Source organism: Ranitomeya variabilis, chromosome 7, assembly GCF_051348905.1.
Source record: "Ranitomeya variabilis isolate aRanVar5 chromosome 7, aRanVar5.hap1, whole genome shotgun sequence".
Classification (NCBI taxonomy): Eukaryota; Metazoa; Chordata; class Amphibia; order Anura; family Dendrobatidae; genus Ranitomeya; species Ranitomeya variabilis.
Window position 1 is genome coordinate 230,540,694 of NC_135238.1, and position 21,789 is coordinate 230,562,482.

Below are 21,789 nucleotides of genomic sequence, written 5' to 3' on the forward strand. Positions count from 1 at the left end.
TCGTAGGCACTGTATAGCGGGATTTTTGCGGGCACTGTATATATAATAGGATTTTTGTAGGCACTGTATATATAGCGGGGTTTTGCGGGCACTGTATATATAGTGGTATTTTTGTAGGCACTGTATATATAGCAATATTTTTGTAGGCACTGTATATATAGTGGGGGGGTTTTAGGCACTGTATTTATGGCGGTATTTTTGTAGGCACTGTATATATAGCGGGGTTTTGTAGGCACTGTATATATAGTGGTATTTTTGTAGGCATTGTATATATAGCAATATTTTTGTGGGCACTGTATATATAGCGGGGTTTTTGCGGGCACTGTATATATATATAGCGAGGTTTTTGTAGGCACTGTATATACTGTATGGCGGGATTTGTGCGGGCACTGTATATATAGCGGGGATTTTGTAGGCACTGTATATATAGCGGGGGTTTTGCGGGCACTGTATATATAGCGGGATTTTTGCGGGCACTGTGTATATAGCGGGATTTTTACGGGCACTGTGTATACAGCGGGATTTTGCGGGCACTGTGTATATAGCGGGGTTTTGCGGGCACTGTATATATAGCGGGGTTTTGCAGGCACTGTATATATAGCGGGGTTTTGCGGGCACTGTATATATAGTGGGGTTTTGCGGGCACTGTGTATATAGCGGGGTTTTGCGGGCACTGTATATATAGCGGGGTTTTGCGGGCACTATATATATAGCGGGGTTTTGCGGGCACTGTATATATAGCGGGGTTTTTGCGGGCACTGTATATATAGTGGGGTTTTGCGGACACTGTGTATATAGCGGGGTTTTGCGGGCACTGTGTACTGTATATAGTGGGGTTTTGCGGGCACTGTGTATATAGCGGGGTTTTGCGGGCACTGTATATATAGCGGGGTTTTGCGGGCACTGTGTATATAGCGGGGTTTTGCGGGCACTGTGTATATAGCGGGGTTTTTGCAGGCACTGTGTATATAGCGGGGTTTTGCGGGCACTGTATATATAGCGGGGTTTTGCGGGCACTGTGTATATAGCGGGGTTTTTGCGGGCACTGTGTATATAGCGGGGTTTTGCGGGCACTATATATATAGCGGGGTTTTGTGGGCACTGTATATATAGCGGGGTTTTTGCGGGCACTGTATATATAGTGGGGTTTTGCGGACACTGTGTATATAGCGGGGTTTTGCGGGCACTGTGTACTGTATATAGTGGGGTTTTGCGGGCACTGTGTATATAGCGGGGTTTTGCGGGCACTGTATATATAGCGGGGTTTTGCGGGCACTGTGTATATAGCGGGGTTTTGCGGGCACTGTGTATATAGCGGGGTTTTTGCAGGCACTGTGTATATAGCGGGGTTTTGCGGGCACTGTATATATAGCGGGGTTTTGCGGGCACTGTGTATATAGCGGGGTTTTTGCGGGCACTGTGTATATAGCGGGGTTTTGCGGGCACTGTGTATATAGCGGGTTTTGTGGGCACTGTATATATAGCGGGGTTTTTGCGGGCACTGTGTATATAGCGGGGTTTTTGTGGGCACTGTGTATATAGCGGGGTTTTGCGGGCACTGTGTATATAGCGGGGTTTTGCGGGCACTGTGTATATAGCGGGTTTTGCGGGCACTGTGTATATAGCGGGGTTTTGCGGGCACTGTGTATATAGCGGGGTTTTGTGGACACTGTGTATATAGCGGGGTTTTGCGGGCACTGTGTATATAGCGGGTTTTGCGGGCACTGTGTATATAGCGGGGTTTTGCGGGCACTGTGTATATAGCGGGGTTTTGTGGACACTGTGTATATAGCGGGGTTTTGCGGGCACTGTGTACTGTATATAGTGGGGTTTTGTGGGCACTGTATATATAGCGGGGTTTTGCGGGCACTGTGTATATAGCGGGTTTTGCGGGCACTGTGTATATAGCGGGGTTTTGCGGGCACTGTGTATATAGCGGGGTTTTGTGGACACTGTGTATATAGCGGGGTTTTGCGGGCACTGTGTATATAGCGGGTTTTGCGGGCACTGTGTATATAGCGGGGTTTTGCGGGCACTGTGTATATAGCGGGGTTTTGTGGACACTGTGTATATAGCGGGGTTTTGCGGGCACTGTGTATATAGCGGGGTTTTGCGGGCACTGTGTATATAGCGGGTTTTGCGGGCACTGTGTATATAGCGGGTTTTGCGGGCACTGTGTATATAGCGGGGTTTTGCGGGCACTGTGTATATAGCGGGGTTTTGTGGACACTGTGTATATAGCGGGGTTTTGCGGGCACTGTGTATATAGCGGGTTTTGCGGGCACTGTGTATATAGCGGGGTTTTGCGGGCACTGTGTATATAGCGGGGTTTTGCGGGCACTGTGTATATAGCGGGGTTTTGCGGGCACTGTGTATATAGCGGGGTTTTGTGGACACTGTGTATATAGCGGGGTTTTGCGGGCACTGTGTATATAGCGGGTTTTGCGGGCACTGTGTATATAGCGGGGTTTTGCGGGCACTGTGTATATAGCGGGGTTTTGTGGACACTGTGTATATAGCGGGGTTTTGCGGGCACTGTGTACTGTATATAGTGGGGTTTTGTGGGCACTGTATATATAGCGGGTTTTGCGGGCACTGTGTATATAGTGGGATTTTTGCGGGCACTGTGTATATAGCGGGGTTTTGCGGGCACTGTGTATATAGCGGGGTTTTGCGGGCACTGTGTATATAGCGGGGTTTTGCGGGCACTGTGTATATAGCAGGGTTTTTGCGGGCACTGTGTATATAGCGGGGTTTTGCGGGCACTGTGTACTGTATATAGTGGGGTTTTGTGGGCACTGTGTATATAGTGGGATTTTTGCGGGCACTGTGTATATAGCGGGGTTTTGCGGGCACTGTGCATATAGCGGGGTTTTGCGGGCACTGTGCATATAGCGGGGTTTTGCGGGCACTGTGTATATAGCGGGGTTTTGCGGGCACTGTGTATATAGCGGGGTTTTTGTGGGCACTGTGTATATAGCGGGGGTTTTGTGGGCACTGTATATATAGCGGGGTTTTGCGGGTACTGTGTATATAGCGGGGTTTTTGTGGGCACTGTGTATATAGCAGGGTTTTGCGGGTACTGTGTATATAGCGGGGTTTTTGTGGGCACTGTGTATATAGCAGGGTTTTGCGGGTACTGTGTATATAGTGGGATTTTTGTGGGCACTGTGTATATAGCGGGGGTTTTGTGGGCACTGTATATATAGCGGGGTTTTGCGGGCACTGTGTATATAGCGGGGTTTTGCGGGCACTGTGTATATAGCAGGGTTTTTGCGGGCACTGTGTATATAGCGGGGTTTTGCGGGCACTGTATATGACACTATTCTTCTGGCATTATTTGTACGACACTTTTCCTATATCAGTATAATTTACTGATTTGTTCTGGAATAAATGCGACACATTAGTGAAGACTTGAAATAAATTACTTTAATGAAGAATCGGGTCATATTTACAGGAGACTTGGGGTTTGGCACAGATAAAAATATTTAAAACAAGAAAATGTCTCCCTCCCACAGGAGCTCAAGCGTCTTCTCACATGCAAGTCAAAATCCTCTCATCCGCAGACACAGTGAGGCGTCACATCCACTTCTTCCATGGCATGGAGTGTGCTGCTGACACCCGGGGGAAGCGGCCATTTTGTCAGCCTCACCGATAGCTGGCTACTTATCAGTGACCTAAGAAACAACCTGTGTGTTTTATGACGATATTCGTGCCTGTAATCCAATTTACTGCAAATTTCATGAACCCCCACAAAATGGCCACCACACACTTCCACACTTTAAATGCTAAATCCCTAATTTTTTTCAAAATGAAAAGGCTCCTGCTGACTGAACTGTTCTCTGTGCAGACTCAGCTCACAAAATGGCGGCATGGTTTGTGATTTAGGCAATGGGTTTGCACTTGAAATTCTCCTTTCTTCTACAACCCTGGAATATATATATCTACCATATAAAATATTGGTTTGTGTTTGTGCGGTATGAGATAAACGCCATAACGGGGGCACTTTGGCGAATTTTCCCTGCAGAAATATGTGATGACAAGACGTATGGCATTGTAAAGAAAAGCCGAATAAGTTCGCTGACCAATAAGGAATTTACTTTCACTTTCTAGACAACTCTGGATTGGTTGCTATGGGTAACAAGGCACATTGGCCTCATGTATAAAAAATAGTGCAGACTAAAAAGGTTGGTGTTGCCCATAGCAACCAATGCATGAAAAGTGGAATTGGGCAAGTTGTCATGAATCCCGTATATAAATGTTTAGAGAAACTATGGACGATGTGGAAAATGGACCGATTGTACAAGACCTCTTTTCGCCCCAATCTTTTGACATGTTATTGAGCTATATCCAAACAGAATAGAGGTGCCATGGGCGTATATATAGTAGGGCCAGGGATTGCAGTTGCACTTGACCTTGGAGTCTACAAAGGCCCAAAAGGTCAATTTGACCATAGGAGAGGACCAATATTATGTAAGACCAGTGATAGTTGGGGGCAATGCTGCAGATTTTGCTTTCTGGCCCATGAGCCTCAAGTTACACCAGACAGAATGGCCTTTGATTCTCAAATATCCACCATTCCCCTATGGCCTATTCCTGGGGATCTCATATCTCCAGGCACCACTGACTGCATTTGGTTCGATGGGATGTAATGCCTTCTAGTGCAAAGATGAAATCCCCAAACCAAGGACCACCACCAATGCTTTGACTACAAGGGAAAGTCCCAATAAGAGGTTACTATACTCTATAAACTGAGCGAATAAACACCAAAGAAGTGCAGGTTTCGAGAAAATTGTTTTTCTGATCTTGGTCACATCTTTGTGTCTACAGCCATTGAAACCCTAAAAATGAACATCTAAACCTGTAGAATCCATCTGGTTCCCATTTTTGTCAACTTTCCAGAACATCCAGGAGACTCCTGCAAAATGGGAAGACCCTAAAAGACTAGGTATAGATTTGGCAAGGCCAGGCAGAGAAGGCTTCTATCGTAGAGGGGGCATGGAAGAGGCGTGGAGGAAGTGAGGGCTACAAAATGGGGTGGCTTTGGAGAAAAATGCACTGTCCCGTCAGAAGGCTCACCCGAAATTGTTAAGTTGGCAAGTATAATGATAAGGCCTCCATAAACATTAGATAACAATCAACTAAATGAGGCGATTTCGGTGTGATTGATTGACCATCTGATTTGTATGGTGGTTTCCCAATTTTTCCCCGACAGATGTCACGGAAGTGAAGAATTTAGATTTTCAATGTCTGATTCTTTTGTTTTCAAAGGACAGATGATTTTCAGCATCTCCTTTTTCTGAAAAAAAAAAACAAGCACTTGGCCAAACTGAGCGCTCATGTGCATGGTGAAGTTGGGAGAGGACAGTAGGCCATATATTCGTGTGTGTAGCCAACTATATGTGTATGGCCAACTTTACCTTTAAGAGTCTCTCCATCTAAATTTTGATTTAAAAAAATCTGATTGATAATGCAAACTGAGATGGAGATGGTCATGGCTTATCTCCTGTTTTCAGGGTCTGTTTTTTGTTTTTACACAGAAACGTTACAAGGGATTTGAGACAGACTGGTACCTAAAGATCTGAGACAGTCTGGTACCTAAAGATCTGAGACAGACTGATAGCTAAGGATCTGAGACAGACTGAGAGCTAAGGATCTGAGACAGACTGGTACCTAAGGATCTGAGACAGTCTGGTACCTAAAGATCTGAGACAGACTGATAGCTAAGTATCTGAGTCAGACTGAGAGCTAAGGATCTGAGACAGACTGGTACCTAAGGATCTGAGACAGTCTGGTACCTAAGGATCTGAGACAGGCTGGTACCTAAGGATCTGAGATAGACTGGCACCTAAGGATCTGAGACAGACTGGTACCTAAGGATCTGAGACAGGCTGGTACCTAAGGATCTGAGATAGACTGGCACCTAAGGATCTGAGATAGACTGGTACCTAAGGATCTGAGACAGGCTCGTACCTAAGGATCTGAGATAGACTGGCACCTAAGGATCTGAGATAGACTGGTACCTAAGGATCTGAGACAGACTGGTACCTAAGGATCTGAAACAGACTGGTACCTAAGGATCTGAGACAGACTGGTACCTAAGGATCTGTGAGAGACTGGTACCTAAGGATCTGAAACAGACTGGTACCTAAGGATCTGACACAGACTGGTACCTAAGGATCTGAAACAGACTGGTACCTAAGGATCTGAGACAGACTGGTACCTAAGGATCTGAAACAGACTGGTACCTAAGGATCTGAGACAGACTGGTACCTAAGGATCTGAGACAGACTGGTAGCTAAGGATCTGAGACAGGCTGGTACCTAAGGATCTGAGACAGACTGGTACCTAAGGATCTGAGACAGACTGGTACCTAAGGATCTGAGACAGACTGGTAGCTAAGGATCTGAGACAGACTGGTACCTAAGGATCTGAGACAAACTGGTACCTAAGGATCTGAAACAGACTGGTTGCTACGGTAACATCAGGCTCATACTTAGTAACAAGGTTTTCAGCCCATTGCTGGCACTGAGCTGAGGGCAGAGGAAGGCCTGGATGCTCTCCTCAATCTCTCACTGTCATACTAGTCAGATTTTTGTTAAAAAAAAAAGGGTCAAAACAGTGTCTTAGTACCAGTCTGAAGCATCATGCAGACTATCATGTTACTTTGCTGTCAGCAGAAATGCTTGAGGCGCAGCCTGGTAAAACCAATTAGATAAATTGCATCCTGAAAAATTAAGTATGGGTTAGGGTTACAAAATGATACTGGAATAACCCCTTTAAAAAATATTATGTCAGAAATTTAATTCCCTCTTTGGCCCATAGGGGGCAGTATAGCAGCTAGTGCTGTAAACATACTCTACTTATTTTATCAGAGCAGCAGCTTAAGTGTTAAAGGGGTTGTTCCTACTAGACAACCCCTTATGAAAAGCTTCAGGGTTCTGCATAAGGTAAAAATCCATACCACTGGGACTGGCGCCGTTCCTACACTCTCAGCCGTGACCCCCATTCGATGTCCTGAAGTTACATCTTTTTCCACTCGGATGGCTGCGATCAATCAGCGGCCGCTGCGTTGGCCATGTGATATTATTTATATTTGGAGACTGACGGGGACACAGGGCAAAGAGTGTAGGATACAAACAGAGCCTGGGGGTTGATACAGATTTTTTTTTATTTATACCGCACCCTGAGACAGTTAACAGAGATTGTCTAGTGGTGGATAACCCCTTTAAGAAACGATAACTGTTAGGATATGCTCAGAACAGTTATCACTTCTATTCCGCACTGAAGGAGGCGACAATTAGCATAGCAAAAAAAGACCTCCCAGGTGAATAATATGGAAAATACATGAACACAATGGTAAGATTGCCAATGATCTCCATCCGTTACTATATCAGGCCACTAACATTCACAAATGACTTCGAATTGTACATAACCGTCCTCTCATTGGACGTAATCCACAAGGTGATACATTGTTGCACAGCATAATGAGGCCACAAACTCGTTATATCTACAGAACATATGGGAAGGAAGAGTTGGAGACCCGTGACGATGACAACTGTGTCTTCATCCTTCAGTCCGTCATGCGCCATGACCAACCATACCACAACATACATGAGCCGCTCATTCTGTCGCCCACCCTCATCCCATAATAATAATAATTTAAAAAACATCCATTGAAAAACTTCAGAAAATTCCAATGTTTACCATCCAAATCAGTCTTGTGGCTTTTGTTCCTGAAATTGATGTTTTTGAACCTCTCCAGCTGGATCTTAGAAATTATTTTTTTTTAATAAATTAAATAAAATGATAATATACACGATAAATCCTTGTTGGTACATCTGCACATGATAAAAAGCCATTTAAAAAAAAACCAACAAAACATGCCCGGTTGATCTTAAACACGGCCACTAGCCGACACTGGTACAGGCTCAGGGTAAGACGTCGGTTCATTGGGTGGATTCCCACTGTGGTCCTTCGTCCAGTAGATCCAGTTCTCAAGGTGAGAGGTAATGGAGGTCCATGTAAGGAGAGATCAGAGCTTGAAGTGTTGCCACCGGGAGGTAGGTTGGAATGTCTATGTGTGTGGTGTTTGTAGAGAGGTAGGTGGGAGTCATCGCACCATGTACGCAGCGGTCGAAGAGTCTGCTGCTAGTGTCCGCTCACTGCAGTGGAACATGTCATGTAACTCCGATGGGTTCTCATTGTCACAGTGTTGGAGTTGTTACAGCGCAATGTCTTGGTGTCATTGGGATTCCCTTTCCTCCCGGGTCTTCCTCCCAGCTCTTCTCCCTCTGTGCTATACTCGTACGGCCGTGGCAGCTCCGGAGGTTAATGGTACCCTGGAGCCGCAGTCATAGTCCAAATCCACCACCGTGTGAGCACCGGTCATCCGGCCCCGAGATGAACCCGTCTGTTGGTCTCGAAAACTCTGAATGTAGCTCTGCAAAAAGACAAGATAAGGTCAACAATGAGACTCTCCCAATACCAAATACTGTACATCCTAAAAAGTAGAGAAGGGGGATTGAGTGGTCCCATTAATACAGGAATCACACCAGTCATGTAGCTATAGGAGGTGCAGAGGTAGCAGAAACATTGGTCAAGGAACATCCAGCCTCCTCCTTCTCATGGACCAGAGATTTGTTAGATTCTCTTGAGAACATCAGCTTTTGGGTGGTCAGGAACACCACGGACCACGGAAACGTTTCCCAACTTCAGACCTAACTATCGTTGAGCCCATCCCGTCTCAAAGGTGAAGATATCTGTAGAACGTTCCCCCCACCCGTCAAATCCACTAAAAAAGAAGCAGATTCACTCATTGATATTCCAAAACACTTTACACACGATGGATTTTGGTGGAGGTCCCCTTTAATATCGATATTATATTTCCAGTACTCACTGGGGAAATCACATCACCATCAAATCGCCGAATAGGAGTAGGTTTCCTACGGAAGGCTGGCTCAGGTGGATGCGGTGTTTTGTGCTGTGGGTGAGGATGATGATGAGGTCTCTTCTTCTTTTTCTTTTTCTCCTTACGCTCCTCTCTCTGCTTTATTTTCATAAGTTGAACTCTACGCTGCTGCCGACTGATGATAACTGTGGGGAAGGAGAGAATGGAAAATTAATACAGGTCTCACAACATATATCAGAAGGTCCCCAGATTATACCAGCATGCTCCATATCACTATACACAAGAAGGTGTGTAACATATACCAGCTGTAGATATAAAATTATATACAGAAGACACCCAGGTTATACCAGCTGTACATATATAATTATATGCAGGAGATACCCAGGTTATACCAGCTCTACATACATAATTATATGCAGGAGATACCCAGGTTATACCAGCTGTACATATATAATTATATGCAGGAGATACCCAGGTTATACCAGCTGTACATATATAATTATATACAGGAGATGCCCAGGTTATACCAGCTGTACATACATAATTATATGCAGGAGATACCCAGGTTATACCAGCTGTACATATATAATTATATACAGAAGATGCCCAGGTTATACCAGCTGTACATATATAATTATATACAGGAGATGCCCAGGTTATACCAGCTGTAAATATAAAATTATATACAGGAGATGCCCAGGTTATACCAGCTGTAAAAATAAAATTATATACAGGAGATGCCCAGGTTATACCAGCTGTACATATATAATTATATACAGGAGATTCCCAGGTTATACCAGCTGTACATATATAATTATATACAGGAGATGCCCAGGTTATACCAGCTGTACATATACAATTATATACAGGAGATGCCCAGGTTATACCGGCTGTACATATATAATTATATACAGGAGATACCCAGGTTATACCGGCTGTACATATATAATTATATACAGGAGATGCCCAGGTTATACCAGCTGTACATATATAATTATATACAGGAGATGCCCAGGTTATACCAGCTGTACATATATAATTATATACAGGAGATGCCCAGGTTATACCAGCTGTACATATATAATTATATACAGGAGATGCCCAGGTTATACCAGCTGTGCATATATAATTATATACAGGAGATACCCAGGTTATACCAGCTGAACATATATAATTATATACAGGAGATGCCCAGGTTATACCAGCTGTGCATATATAATTATATACAGGAGATACCCAGGTTATACCAGCTGAACATATATAATTATATACAGGAGATACCCAGGTTGTTACTGTTGTAGATATACACTGCTCAAAAAAATAAAGGGAACACTAAAATCCCATATCCTATATATCACTGAATGAAATATTCCAGTTGTAAATCTTTACTCATTACATAGTGGAATGTGATGAGAACAGTAAAACCTAAAAATGATCAATGTAAATCACAACTAATATCCAATGGAGGTCTGGATTTGGAATGATGCTCAAAATCTAAGTGAAAAATAAAATTGTAGGCTGATCCAACTTCAGTGGAAATGCCTCATGACAAGGAAAAGATGCTCAGTAGTGTGTGTGGCCTCCACGTGCCTGTATGATCTACCTACAACGCCTGGGCATGCTCCTGATGAGGCGGTGGATGGTCTCCTGAGGGATCTCTTCCCAGACCTAGACTAAAGCATCCGCCAACTCCTGGACAGTCTGTGGTGCAACGTAACGTTGGTGGATGGAGCAAGACATGATGTCCCAGATGTGCTCAATCGGATTCAGGTCTGGGGAACGGGCGGCCAGTCCATAGCTTCAATGCCTTCATCTTGCAGGAACTGCTGACACACTCCAGCCACATGAGGTCTGGCATTGTCCTGCATTAGGAGGAACCCAGGGCCAACTGCACCAGCATATGGTCTCACAAGGGGTCTGAGGATCTCATCTCGGTACCTAATGGCAGTCAGGCTACCTCTGGCGAGCACATGGAGGGCTGTGCGGCCCTCCAAAGAAATGCCACCCCACACCATTACTGACCCACTGCCAAACCGGTCATGCTGAAGGATGTTGCAGGCAGCAGATCACTCTCCACGGCATCTCCAGACTCTGTCACGTCTGTCACATGTGCTCAGTGTGACCCTGCTTTCATCTGTGAAGAGCACAGGGCGCCAGTGGCGAATTTGCCAATCCCTATGTTCTGTGGCAAATGCCAAGTGTCCTGCACGTGTTGGGCTGTGAGCACAACCCCCTTCTGTGGACGTCGGGCACTCAGACCATCCTCATGGAGTCGGTTTCTAACCGTTTGTGCACATGCACATTTGTGGCCTGCTGGAGGTCATTTTGCAGGGCTCTGGCAGCGCTCCTCCTGTTCCTCCTTGCACAAAGGCTGAGGTAGCAGTCCTGCTGCTGGGTTGTTGCCCTCCTACATCCCCCTCCATGTCTCATGGTGTACTGGCCTGTCTCCTGGTAGAGCCTCCAGCCTCTGGACACTACGCTGACAGACACAGCAAACCTTCTTGCCACAGCTTGCATTGATGTGCCATCCTGGATGAGCTGCACTACCTGAGCCACTTGTGTGGGTTGTAGAGTCCGTCTCATGCTACCACGAGTGTGAAAGCACAACCAACATTCAAAAGTGACCAAAACATCAGCCAGAAAGCATTGGTACTGAGATGTGGTCTGTGGTCCCAACCTGCAGAACCTCTCCTTTATTGAGGGTGTCTTGATAATTGCCAATAATTTCCATCTGTTGTCTATTCCATTTGCACAACAGCATGAGAAATTGATTGTCAATCAGTGTTGCTTCCTAAGCGGACAGTTTGATTTCACGGAAGTTTGATTTATTTGGAGTTACCGTATTTTTCGGACTACAAGATGCACTTTTTCCCCCCCAAAAAAGGGGGGGAAATGGGGGGTGCGTCTAATAGTCGCAATGCAGGCTTACCGTGGCGGCAGAGGTGCGGCGGCAGAGGTGCGGTGGCAGAGGTGCGGTGGCAGAGGTGTGGCGGCAGAGGTGCGGGGATGAGGAGGTGCAGTGAGCGGGGTCCCTTTCCCCGGTGAGGTGATGCAGCAGCCCGGTAATGCAGCAGAGCCGGGTGAATCCTGTTGTTATCGGTGGTGGCGGCCATCTTCCTGAGGCCGCGCGTGCGCAGATGGAGCGCTCTGCTGCCCGGGGCTTCAGGAAAATGGCCGCGGGATGCCTCGCGCGCGCAGATGAGGATCGCGGCGGCCATTTTCCTGAAGCCGAGGCTTCAGGAAAATGGCCGCCACGATCCCCATCTGCGCACGCGCGGCATCCCGCGGCCATTTTTCTGAAGCCCCAGGCAGCAGAGTGCTTCATCTGCGCACGCGCGGCCTCAGGAAGATGGCCGCCACCACCGATAACAACAGGATTCACCCGGCTCTGCTGCATTACCGGGCTGCTGCATCACCTCACCGGGGAAAGGGACCCCTCTCACGCCATACCTCTCACTGCGCCTCTTCATCCCAGCACCTCTGCCGGTAACCACTGCTGCAACCCTCCCATGGACACCAGGCCGTGGCGTCGCCCACCTAAGCAGAAAGGGACCATGCTCAGGTGCACGCCGTACTGCATCACCCCACCTCTGCCGACACCATGCCTCCTGTGACCCTGCTCTGCCACAGCCAGCCCTCAGGTAAGATACTGTAAATTCGGACAATAAGACGGACCCCCATCTTAGAAAAAATCTTTTTTTCTGCAATTTTCACCCCAAATTTGGGGTGCGCCTTATGGTCCGGTGCGTCTTATAGTCCGAAAAATACGGTATATTCTGTTGTTTAAGTGTTCCCTTTATTACTTTGAGCAGTGTATAATTATATACAGGAAATGCCCAGGTTATACTAGCTGTACATATATAATTATGGTATATACAGGAAATACCCAGGTTATACCAGCTATACATATATAATTATATACAGAAGATGTCCAGGTTATAGCAGCTGTACATATATAATTATATACATGAGATGCCCAGGTTATAGCAGCTGTAATATATAATTATATACAGGAGATGCCCAGGTTATAGCAGCTGTACATATATAATTATATACAGGAGATGCCCTGGTTATAGCAGCTGTATATATATAATTAAATACAGGAGATGCCCAGGTTATACCAGCTGTACATGTAGAATTACAAACAGGAGATGCCCAAGTTATAGCAGCTGTACATATAGAATTAAATACAGGAGATGCCCAGGTTATACCAGCTGTACATATATAATTATATACAGGAGATGCCCAGGTCATAGCAGCTGTACATATATAATTATATACAGGAGATGCCCAGGTTATAGCAGCTGTACATATATAATTATATACAGGAGATGCCCAGGTTATACCAGCTGGATATATATAATTGCATACAGAATAAACCCAGGTTATACCAGATATACGTATAGAAATATATACAGAAGATACCCAGGTTATACCAGCATGGTCAATATCACTAAATACATGAAGGTATTACCAGATTGATTAATATCACTTATTGTGTATGTAATAAAACTGGGAAGTATAGACACATTGCAACATTAATGGAAGATTAACGAACACCAATCACTAGTCTGTGGCTGCGGTTTTCATTTATGAAAAGGGTGGGCAGCCTCAGACTGTCCAAAATAACACTCATCAGCAACAGTGGCCAGAAGTTCCCTAATGCCCCCCTAAATGACCGGACTTTCTAGCAAAAGTCGACTTTCTAGCAAAAGTCAGGTCTGAATATGCAAAGCATGATCCCACAACCCTCCGCGCTGCGTATACCTACTGCGCCCTTATAAAATTTAAATAAAAAGGGTCACCCCTGACTGGTGATAGGTACTTTATGACCACAGAAAATACATATATATATATTTATATTATTTGATCATTATTCAGCCAACAGCATAAAAAGCAGACAGGTCAGCGATGGAAGCTGCTGCGGCAGCCAGTTGTCTCACAGCCTGACAAGGAATATCACTGTTCTGTGTCGGGCTATGAGACAACTGGCTGCAGCTAGAGTCCTCTGACCAATCTGACCTGGCATGCTGTTGGCTGAATAATGATTGATGTATGGACACTTTTGAAGGGACACTTCTATCTGAAAGGGGTATATATTTTTTAATCCAGTATTGAAAGTAAACATTTTTTTTACAGTTTTTGGATGCTTTTATTTTAAATGTTGACAGTACTATACATTTAAAATAAATACAGTTGAAACCAGAAGTTTCCATCCACTATATAAAAAGACACATCTGCAGGTTTTTCTCAATATCTGACATGAGATCAGAATAAACCTTTCCCGTTTTAGGACAATTAGGATTACCTTAATTATTAATATTTGTCAAATGCCAGAATAATGAGAGAGAATGTTTTAAGGCATTTTTATTACTTACTGCAAAGTCAAAAGTTTACATACACTAAGATTACTATGCCTTTAAACAATCCTGAACTGCCCATATGATGTCATGTGTTTGGAAGCTTCTGATAGGTTTATGGCAACATCTGAGTTAATTAGAGACACACCTGTGGATGTATTTTAATGCACACCTGAAACACTGCTTCTTTGTGTAGCATCATGGGAAAGTCTAAAGAAATCAGTCAAGATATCAGGAAGAGAATTGTGGACTTGCACAAATCTGGCTCATCCTTGGGTTCAATTTCAAGATACCTGAAGGTGCCTCGTTCATCTGTACAAACAATTATACGCAAGTACAAACAAGATGGGAATGTCCAGCCATCATACCGCTCAGGAAGGAGACGGGTTCTGTGTCCCAGAGATGAACATGCTTTGGTCCGACATGTGCATATCAACCCAAGAATAAAAGGCAAAAGACCTTGTGAAGATTATGGCGGAGGCTGGTAAGATTGTGTCAATATCCACAGTGAAATGAGTACTGTATCAGCATGGGCTGAAAGGCTACTCTGAGAGGAAGAAGCCATTACTCCAAAAGAAACATAAAAAAGATAGATGAATGTTACAAAATTCACACAGGAACAGAGACCTTAATTTTTGGAGACAAGTCCTGTGGTCTGATGAAACTAAAATTGAACTTTTTGAAGGCCACTGTGCCAGGAATAAGCAACTACTCCAAAAGAAGCATAAAAAATTCAGATTAATGTTTGCAAATGCACACAGGAACAAAAACCTTAATTTCTGCAGATATGTCCTGTGGTCTGATGAAACTAAAATTGAACTTTTTGGGCATAATGACCATTGTTACGTTTGTACGAAAAACGGAGAAGCTGGGAAACCTAAGAACACCATCCCCACTGTGAAACATGGGGGTGGCAGTATTATGTTGTTGTTTTGCTGCAGGAGGGACTGGTGCACTTCACAAAATAGATGGCATCATGAGAAAAGAAGATTATGTGGCAATACTGATGTCACATCTCAAGACATCAGCCAGGAAGTTAACCCCTTCCTGACATCGGACGTACTATCCCGTCGAGGTGGGGTGGGCCCGTATGACCACCGACGGGATAGTACGTCCAGCGCGATCGGCGGCGCTCACGGGGGGAGCGCGGCCGATCGCGGCCGGGTGTCAGCTGCCTATCGCAGCTGACATCCGGCACTATGTGCCAGGAGCGGTCACGGACCGCCCCCGGCACATTAACCCCCGGCACACCGCGATCAAACATGATCGCGATGTGCCGGCGGTGCAGGGAAGCATCGCGCAGGGAGGGGGCTCCCTGCGGGCTTCCCTGAGCCCCCCGCAGCAACGCGATGTGATCGCGTTGCTGCGAGGGTCTTACCTCCCTCCCTGCCTGCTCCAGACCCGGATCCAAGATGGCCGCGGATCCGGGTCCTGCAGGGAGGGAGGTGGCTTCACAGAAGCCTGCTCAGAGCAGGCACTGTGAAGCAGCCTGCACTTCTCTCAGATCGGTGATCTGTCAGAGTGCTATGCAAATTGGCAGATCACCGATCTGTATAGTCCCCCCCTGGGGCAAAGTAAAAAAGTAAAAAAAAATTTTTCCAAATGTCTAAAAAAAAATAAAAAAAAATATTCCAAAATAATGAAAAAAAATATATATATTATTCCCATAAATACATTTCTTTATCTAAATAAAAAAAACAAAACAATAAAAGTACACATATTTAGTATCGCCGCGTCCGTAACGACCCGACCTATAAAACTGGCCCACTAGTTAACCCCTTCAGTAAACACCGTAAGGAAAAAAAAAAAAAAACGAGGCAAAAAACAACGCTTTATTATCATACCGCCGAACAAAAAGTGGAATAACACGCGATCAAAAAGACAGATATAAATAACCATGGTTCCGCTGAAAACGTCATCTTGTCCCGCAAATAACGAGCCGCAATACAGCATGATCAGCAAGAAAATAAAAAAATTACAGTCCTGAGAATAAAGCGATGCAAAAATAATTATTTTTTCCATAAAATAGTTTTTATCGTATAAAAGCGCCAAAACATAAAAAAATAATATAAATGAGGTATCGCTGTAATCGTACTGACCCGAAGAATAAAACTACTTTATCAATTTTACCAAACGCGGAACAGTATAAACGCCTCTCCCAAAAGAAATTCATGAATAGCTGGTTTTTGGTCATTCTGCCTCACAAAAATCGGAATAAAAAGCGATCAAAAAATGTGACGTGCCCAAAAAGTTACCAATAAAAACGTCAACTCGTCCCGCAAAAAACAAGACCTCACATGACTCTGTGGACCAAAATATGGAAAATTTATAGCTCTCAAAATGTGGTAACGCAAAAAATATTTTTTTGCAATAAAAAGCGTCTTTCAGTGTGTGACGGCTGTCAATCATAAAAATCCGCTAAAAAACTCGCTATAAAAGTAAATCAAACCCCCCTTCATCACCCCCTTAGTTAGGGAAAAATAAAAAAAATGTATTTATTTCCATTTTCCCATTAGGGTTAGGGCTAGGGTTGGGGCTAGGGTTAAGGCTACAGTTAGGGTTGGGGCTAAAGTTAGGGTTAGGGTTTAGATTACATTTACGGTTGGGAATAGGGTTGGGATTAGGGTTAGGGGGTGTGTCAGGGTTAGAGGTGTGGTTAGGGTTACTGTTGGGATTAGGGTTAGGGGTGTGTTTGGATTAGGGTTTCAGTTATAATTGGGGGGTTTCCACTGTTTCGGCACATCAGGGGCTCTCCAAACGCGACATGGCGTCCGATCTCAATTCCAGCCAATTCTGCGTTGAAAAAGTAAAACAGTGCTCCTTCCCTTCAGAGCTCTCCCGTGTGCCCAAACAGGGGTTTACCCCAACATATGGGGTATCAGCGTACTCAGGACAAATAGTACAACAACCTTTGGGGTCCAATTTCTCCTGTTACCCCTGGGAAAATACAAAACTGGGGGCTAAAAAATAATTTTTGTGGGAAAAAAAAAGATTTTTTATTTTCACGGCTCTGCATTATAAACTGTAGTGAAACACTTGGGGGTTCAAAGTTCTTACAACACATCTAGATAAGTTCCGTGGGGGGTCTAGTTTCCAAAATGGGGTCACTTGTGCGGGGCTTCTACTGTTTAGGTACATTAGGGGCTCTGCAAACGCAATGTGACGCCTGCAGACCATTCCATCTAAGTCTGCATTCCAAATGGCGCTCCTTCCCTTCCGAGCCCTCCCATGCATCCAAACGGTGGTTCCCCCCACATATGGGGTATCAGCGCACTCAGGACAAATTGGACAACAACTTTTGGGGTCCAATTTCTCCTGTTACCCTCGGGAAAATACAAAACTGGGGGCTGAAAAATAATTTTTGTGGGAAAAAATTTTTGTTTTATTTTTACGGCTCTGCATTATAAACTTCTGTGAAGCCCTTGGTGGGTCAAAGCACTCACCACACATCTAGATAAGTTCCTTAGGGGGTCTACTTTCCAACATGGTGTCACTTGTGGGGGGTTTCTACTGTTTAGGTACATTAGGGGCTCTGCAAACGCAATGTGACGCCTGCAGACCATTCCATCTAAGTCTGCATTCCAAATGGCGCTCCTTCACTTCCGAGCCCTTCCATGCGTCCAAACGGTGGTTCCCCCCCACATATGGGGTATCAGCGCACTCAGGACAAATTGGACAACAAATTTTGGGGTCCAATTTCTCCTGCTACCCTCGGGAAAATACAAAACTGGGGGCTAAAAAAATAATTTTTGTGGGAAAAATGTTTGTTTTATTTTTACGGCTCTGCATTATTAACTTCTGTGAAGCCGTTGGTGGGTCAAAGCGCTCAAAACACATCTAGATAAGTTCCTTAGGGGGTCTACTTTCCAAAATGGTGTCACTTGTGGGGGGTTTCAATGTTTACGCACATCAGGGGCTCTCCAAACGCAACATGACGTCCCATCTCAATTCCTGTCAATTTTGCATTGAAAAGTAAAATAGCGCTCCTTCCCTTCCGAGGTCTCCCATGCGCCCAAACAGTGGTTTATCCCCACATATGGGGTATCAGCGTACTCAGGATAAATTGTACAACAACTTTCGGGGTCCAATTTCTTCTCTTACCCTTGGGAAAATAAAAAATTGGGGGCGAAAAATAATTTTTGTGAAAAAATATGATTTTTTTATTTTTACGGTTCTGCATTATAAACTTCTGTGAAGCACTTGGTGGGTCAAAGTGCTCACCACACCTCTAGATAAGTTCCTTAGGGGGTCTACTTTCCAAAATGGTGTCACTTGTGGGGGGTTTCAATGTTTAGGCACATCAGGGGCTCCCCAAACGCAACATGGCGTCCCATCTCAATTCCAGTCAATTTTGCATTAAAAAGTCAAATGGCGCTCCTTCGCTTCCGAGCTCTGTCATGCGCCCAAACAGTGGTTTACCCCCACATATGGGGTATCAGCATACTCAGGACAAATTGTACAACAACTTTTGGGGTCCAATTTCTTCTCTTACCCTTGGGAAAATATAAAATTGGGGGTGAAAAGATAATTTTTGTGAAAAAATATGATTTTTTATTTTTACGGTTCTGCATTATAAACTTCTGTGAAGCACTTGGTGGGTCAAAGTGCTCACCACACCTCTAGATAAGTTCCTTAGGGGGTCTACTTTCCAAAATGGTGTCACTTGTGGGGGGTTTCAATGTTTAGGCACATCAGGGGCTCCCCAAACGCAACATGGCGTCCCATCTCAATTCCAGTCAATTTTGCATTGAAAAGTCAAATGGCGCTCCTTCGCTTCCGAGCTCTGTCATGCACCCAAACAGTGGTTTACCCCCACATATGGGGTATCGGCGTACTCAAGACAAATTGTACAACAACTTTTGGTGTCCATTTTCTCCTGTTACCCTTGGTAAAATAAAACAAATTGGAGCTGAAGTAAATTTTTTGTGAAAAAAAGTTAAATGTTCATTTTTATTTAAACATTCCAAAAATTCCTGTGAAGCACCAGAAGGGTTAATAAACTTCTTGAATATGGTTTTGAGCACCTTGAGGGGTGCAGTTTTTAGAATGGTGTCACACTTGGGTATTTTCTATCATATAGACCCCTCAAAATGACTTCAAATGAGATGTGGTCCCTAAAAAAAAATGGTGTTGTAAAAATGAGAAATTGCTGGTCAACTTTTAACCCTTATAACTCCGTCACAAAAAAAAATTTTGGTTCCAAAATTGTACTGATGTAAAGTAGACATGTGGGAAATGTTACTTATTAAGTATTTTGCGTGACATATGTCTGTGATTTAAGGGCACAAAAATTCAAAGTTGGAAAATTGCACAATTTTCAAAATTTTCGCCAAATTTCCATTTTTTTTGCAAATAAACGCAGGTAATATCAAAGAACTTTTACCACTATCATGAAGTACAATATGTCACGAGAAAACAGAAGGGAGAAGGGCAAATATTGTCCCTCTCTTCAAAAAGTAAAGAAGATGGAGCCAGGAAATTACAGGCCAGTGAGTCTTACTTCTATACCAGGAAAGATCTTTGAACATATTATTAATCAGCATGTATGTAAGTACTTGGATAAGAATACAGTAATTAACCAGAGCCAGCATTGGTTTGTAGCAAACAAGTCATGTCAGACACATCTAATTTCCTTCTATGATGGAATCACTGACTGGGTGGATCAGGGAAATGTGGTAGATATAGTATATATCGACTTCAGCAAAGCATTTGATAAAGTATCTCATACTATGCTTATTGAAAAAATGACTAAGTATGGAATGGACAAGGCTACGGTTAGGTGGATTCATAACTGACTCAGTGATCGCACACAAAGAGTGGTCGTAAATGGTTGCACATCCAATTGGAAAAGTGTTTCAAGTAGGGTACCACAAGGCTCTGTCCTGGCCCCAGTGTTGATCAACATTTTTATATATGATCTAGATAAGGGAACTGAAGGTAAATTAATCAAATTTGCAGACGATGCAAAGCTAGGAGGGATAGCTAACACTAGAGAAGACAGAGAAAGGATTTGGAAGGATCTAGATAAGCTTGAACAATGGGCAGTAACTAATAGAATGGTATTTAACAGGGAGAAATGCAAGACTCTACATATGAGCAAGAAAACCAAAAATTACATCTATAGAATGGGAGGAATAGAACTAAGCAACAGCACGTATAAAAAAGACTTGGGTATACTAATAGATGACAGACTGCACAGGAGTCAACAGTGTGATGCAGCAGCAAAAAAGGCAAACACAGTTCTAGGATATATTAACAGAAGCATAGAGTCTAGATCACATGAAGTAATTATCCCCCTCTACTCCTCCTTGGTCAGGCCTCATCTGGAATACTGGGTCCAGTTCTGGGCGCCACATTTAAATAAAAAAGACATTAAAAAATGGAGCAAGTTCAGAGAAGAGCTACCAGGATGGTGAGTGGACTGCAAAGTATGTCCTATGAGGAACTGTTAAAGGATTTGGAAATGTTTAGCTGCAAAAAAGAAGGATAAGAGGAGACTTAATAGCCATCTACAAATATCTGAAGGGCAGTCAGTGTAGAGGGATCATCATTATAATCATTTGAACAAGGAAAGACGAGAAGCAATGGAATGAAACTGAACGGGAGAAGATACAGATTAGATATTAGAAAATACTTTTTGACAGTGAGGGAGATCAATGAGTGAAACAGGCGGCCACAAGAGGTGGTGAGTTCTCCTTCAATGGAAGTCTTCAGACAGAGGCTGGACAGAAATCTGTCTGAGATGATTTAGTGACTCCTGCATTAAGCAGGGGGTTGGACACGATGACTCCGGAGGTCCCTTCCAAATCTAACAGAAGCCTTCGTTTAAGCCAACATAAGCCCCGCCTTTGGTCAAAGCCACGCCCCTTCAGCAGTTTCCCAATGGCAAAAAAAAAGCAGGAAACTGTCTGAAAATGCGGAGAGACACATATGGTAATAATGAATTATAGGGCCGGTGATGTAGTGATGGAGGAGATCTGAGCTCAGGCTCTGCAGACGCTTTCATTAGGAGACAAATCTCTTTAATCTCCCCTGTGATAAAACATCAGTTACAATCAGAGAGACAGCGATATCTCAATTATGCAGCATTGTCGCCTCTTTTATCAATATATTCCATGTGATTGAATCTGCTCTGTGCTACGGGGGAGCAACATGGAGGTCACAAAGCTGCTCCCTGCAGAGAGAAAATTCTATGCTCGAAGCCACAGCAGCAGAAGAGGCCACAGCAGCTGAAAAGGCCACCGCAGCAGAAGAGGCCACAGCAGCAGAAGAGGCTGCCGCAGCAGAGGAGGCCACCGCAGCAGAAGAGGCCACAGCAGCTGAAAAGGCCACCGCAGCAGAAGAGGCCACAGCAGCAGAAGAGGCCACAGCAGCAGAAAAGGCCACCGCAGCAGAAGAGGCCACAGCAGCAGAAGAGGCCACAGCAGCAGAAGAGGCCGCCGCAGCAAAAGAGGCCACAGCAGCAGAAGAGGCTGCCGCAGCAGAAGAGGCCGCCGGAGCAGAAGAGGCTGCAGCAGC

The 21,789-nt window shown here is 44.4% G+C and overlaps 1 protein-coding gene across 4 annotated transcripts in view; it reads right to left on the reverse strand.

Moving 5' to 3' along the window:
• Positions 1–3,409: 3,409 nt before the first annotated feature.
• The window catches only part of TMEM198 (transmembrane protein 198), a 29,299-nt gene continuing 10,919 nt past the window's right edge, over positions 3,410–21,789 (reverse strand). For 3 of the 4 annotated variants that reach the window (XM_077273094.1, XM_077273092.1, XM_077273095.1), the window contains exons 4-5: positions 8,900–9,096; positions 3,410–8,443 (exon numbers count right to left, since the gene is read on the reverse strand). In XM_077273094.1, the coding sequence (XP_077129209.1) occupies positions 8,300–8,443; positions 8,900–9,096 (341 nt within the window). In that variant the 3' untranslated portion in view covers positions 3,410–8,299. The remainder of the gene's footprint in view (positions 8,444–8,899; positions 9,097–21,789) is intronic. The other variant, XR_013217851.1, reaches the window with a different exon arrangement.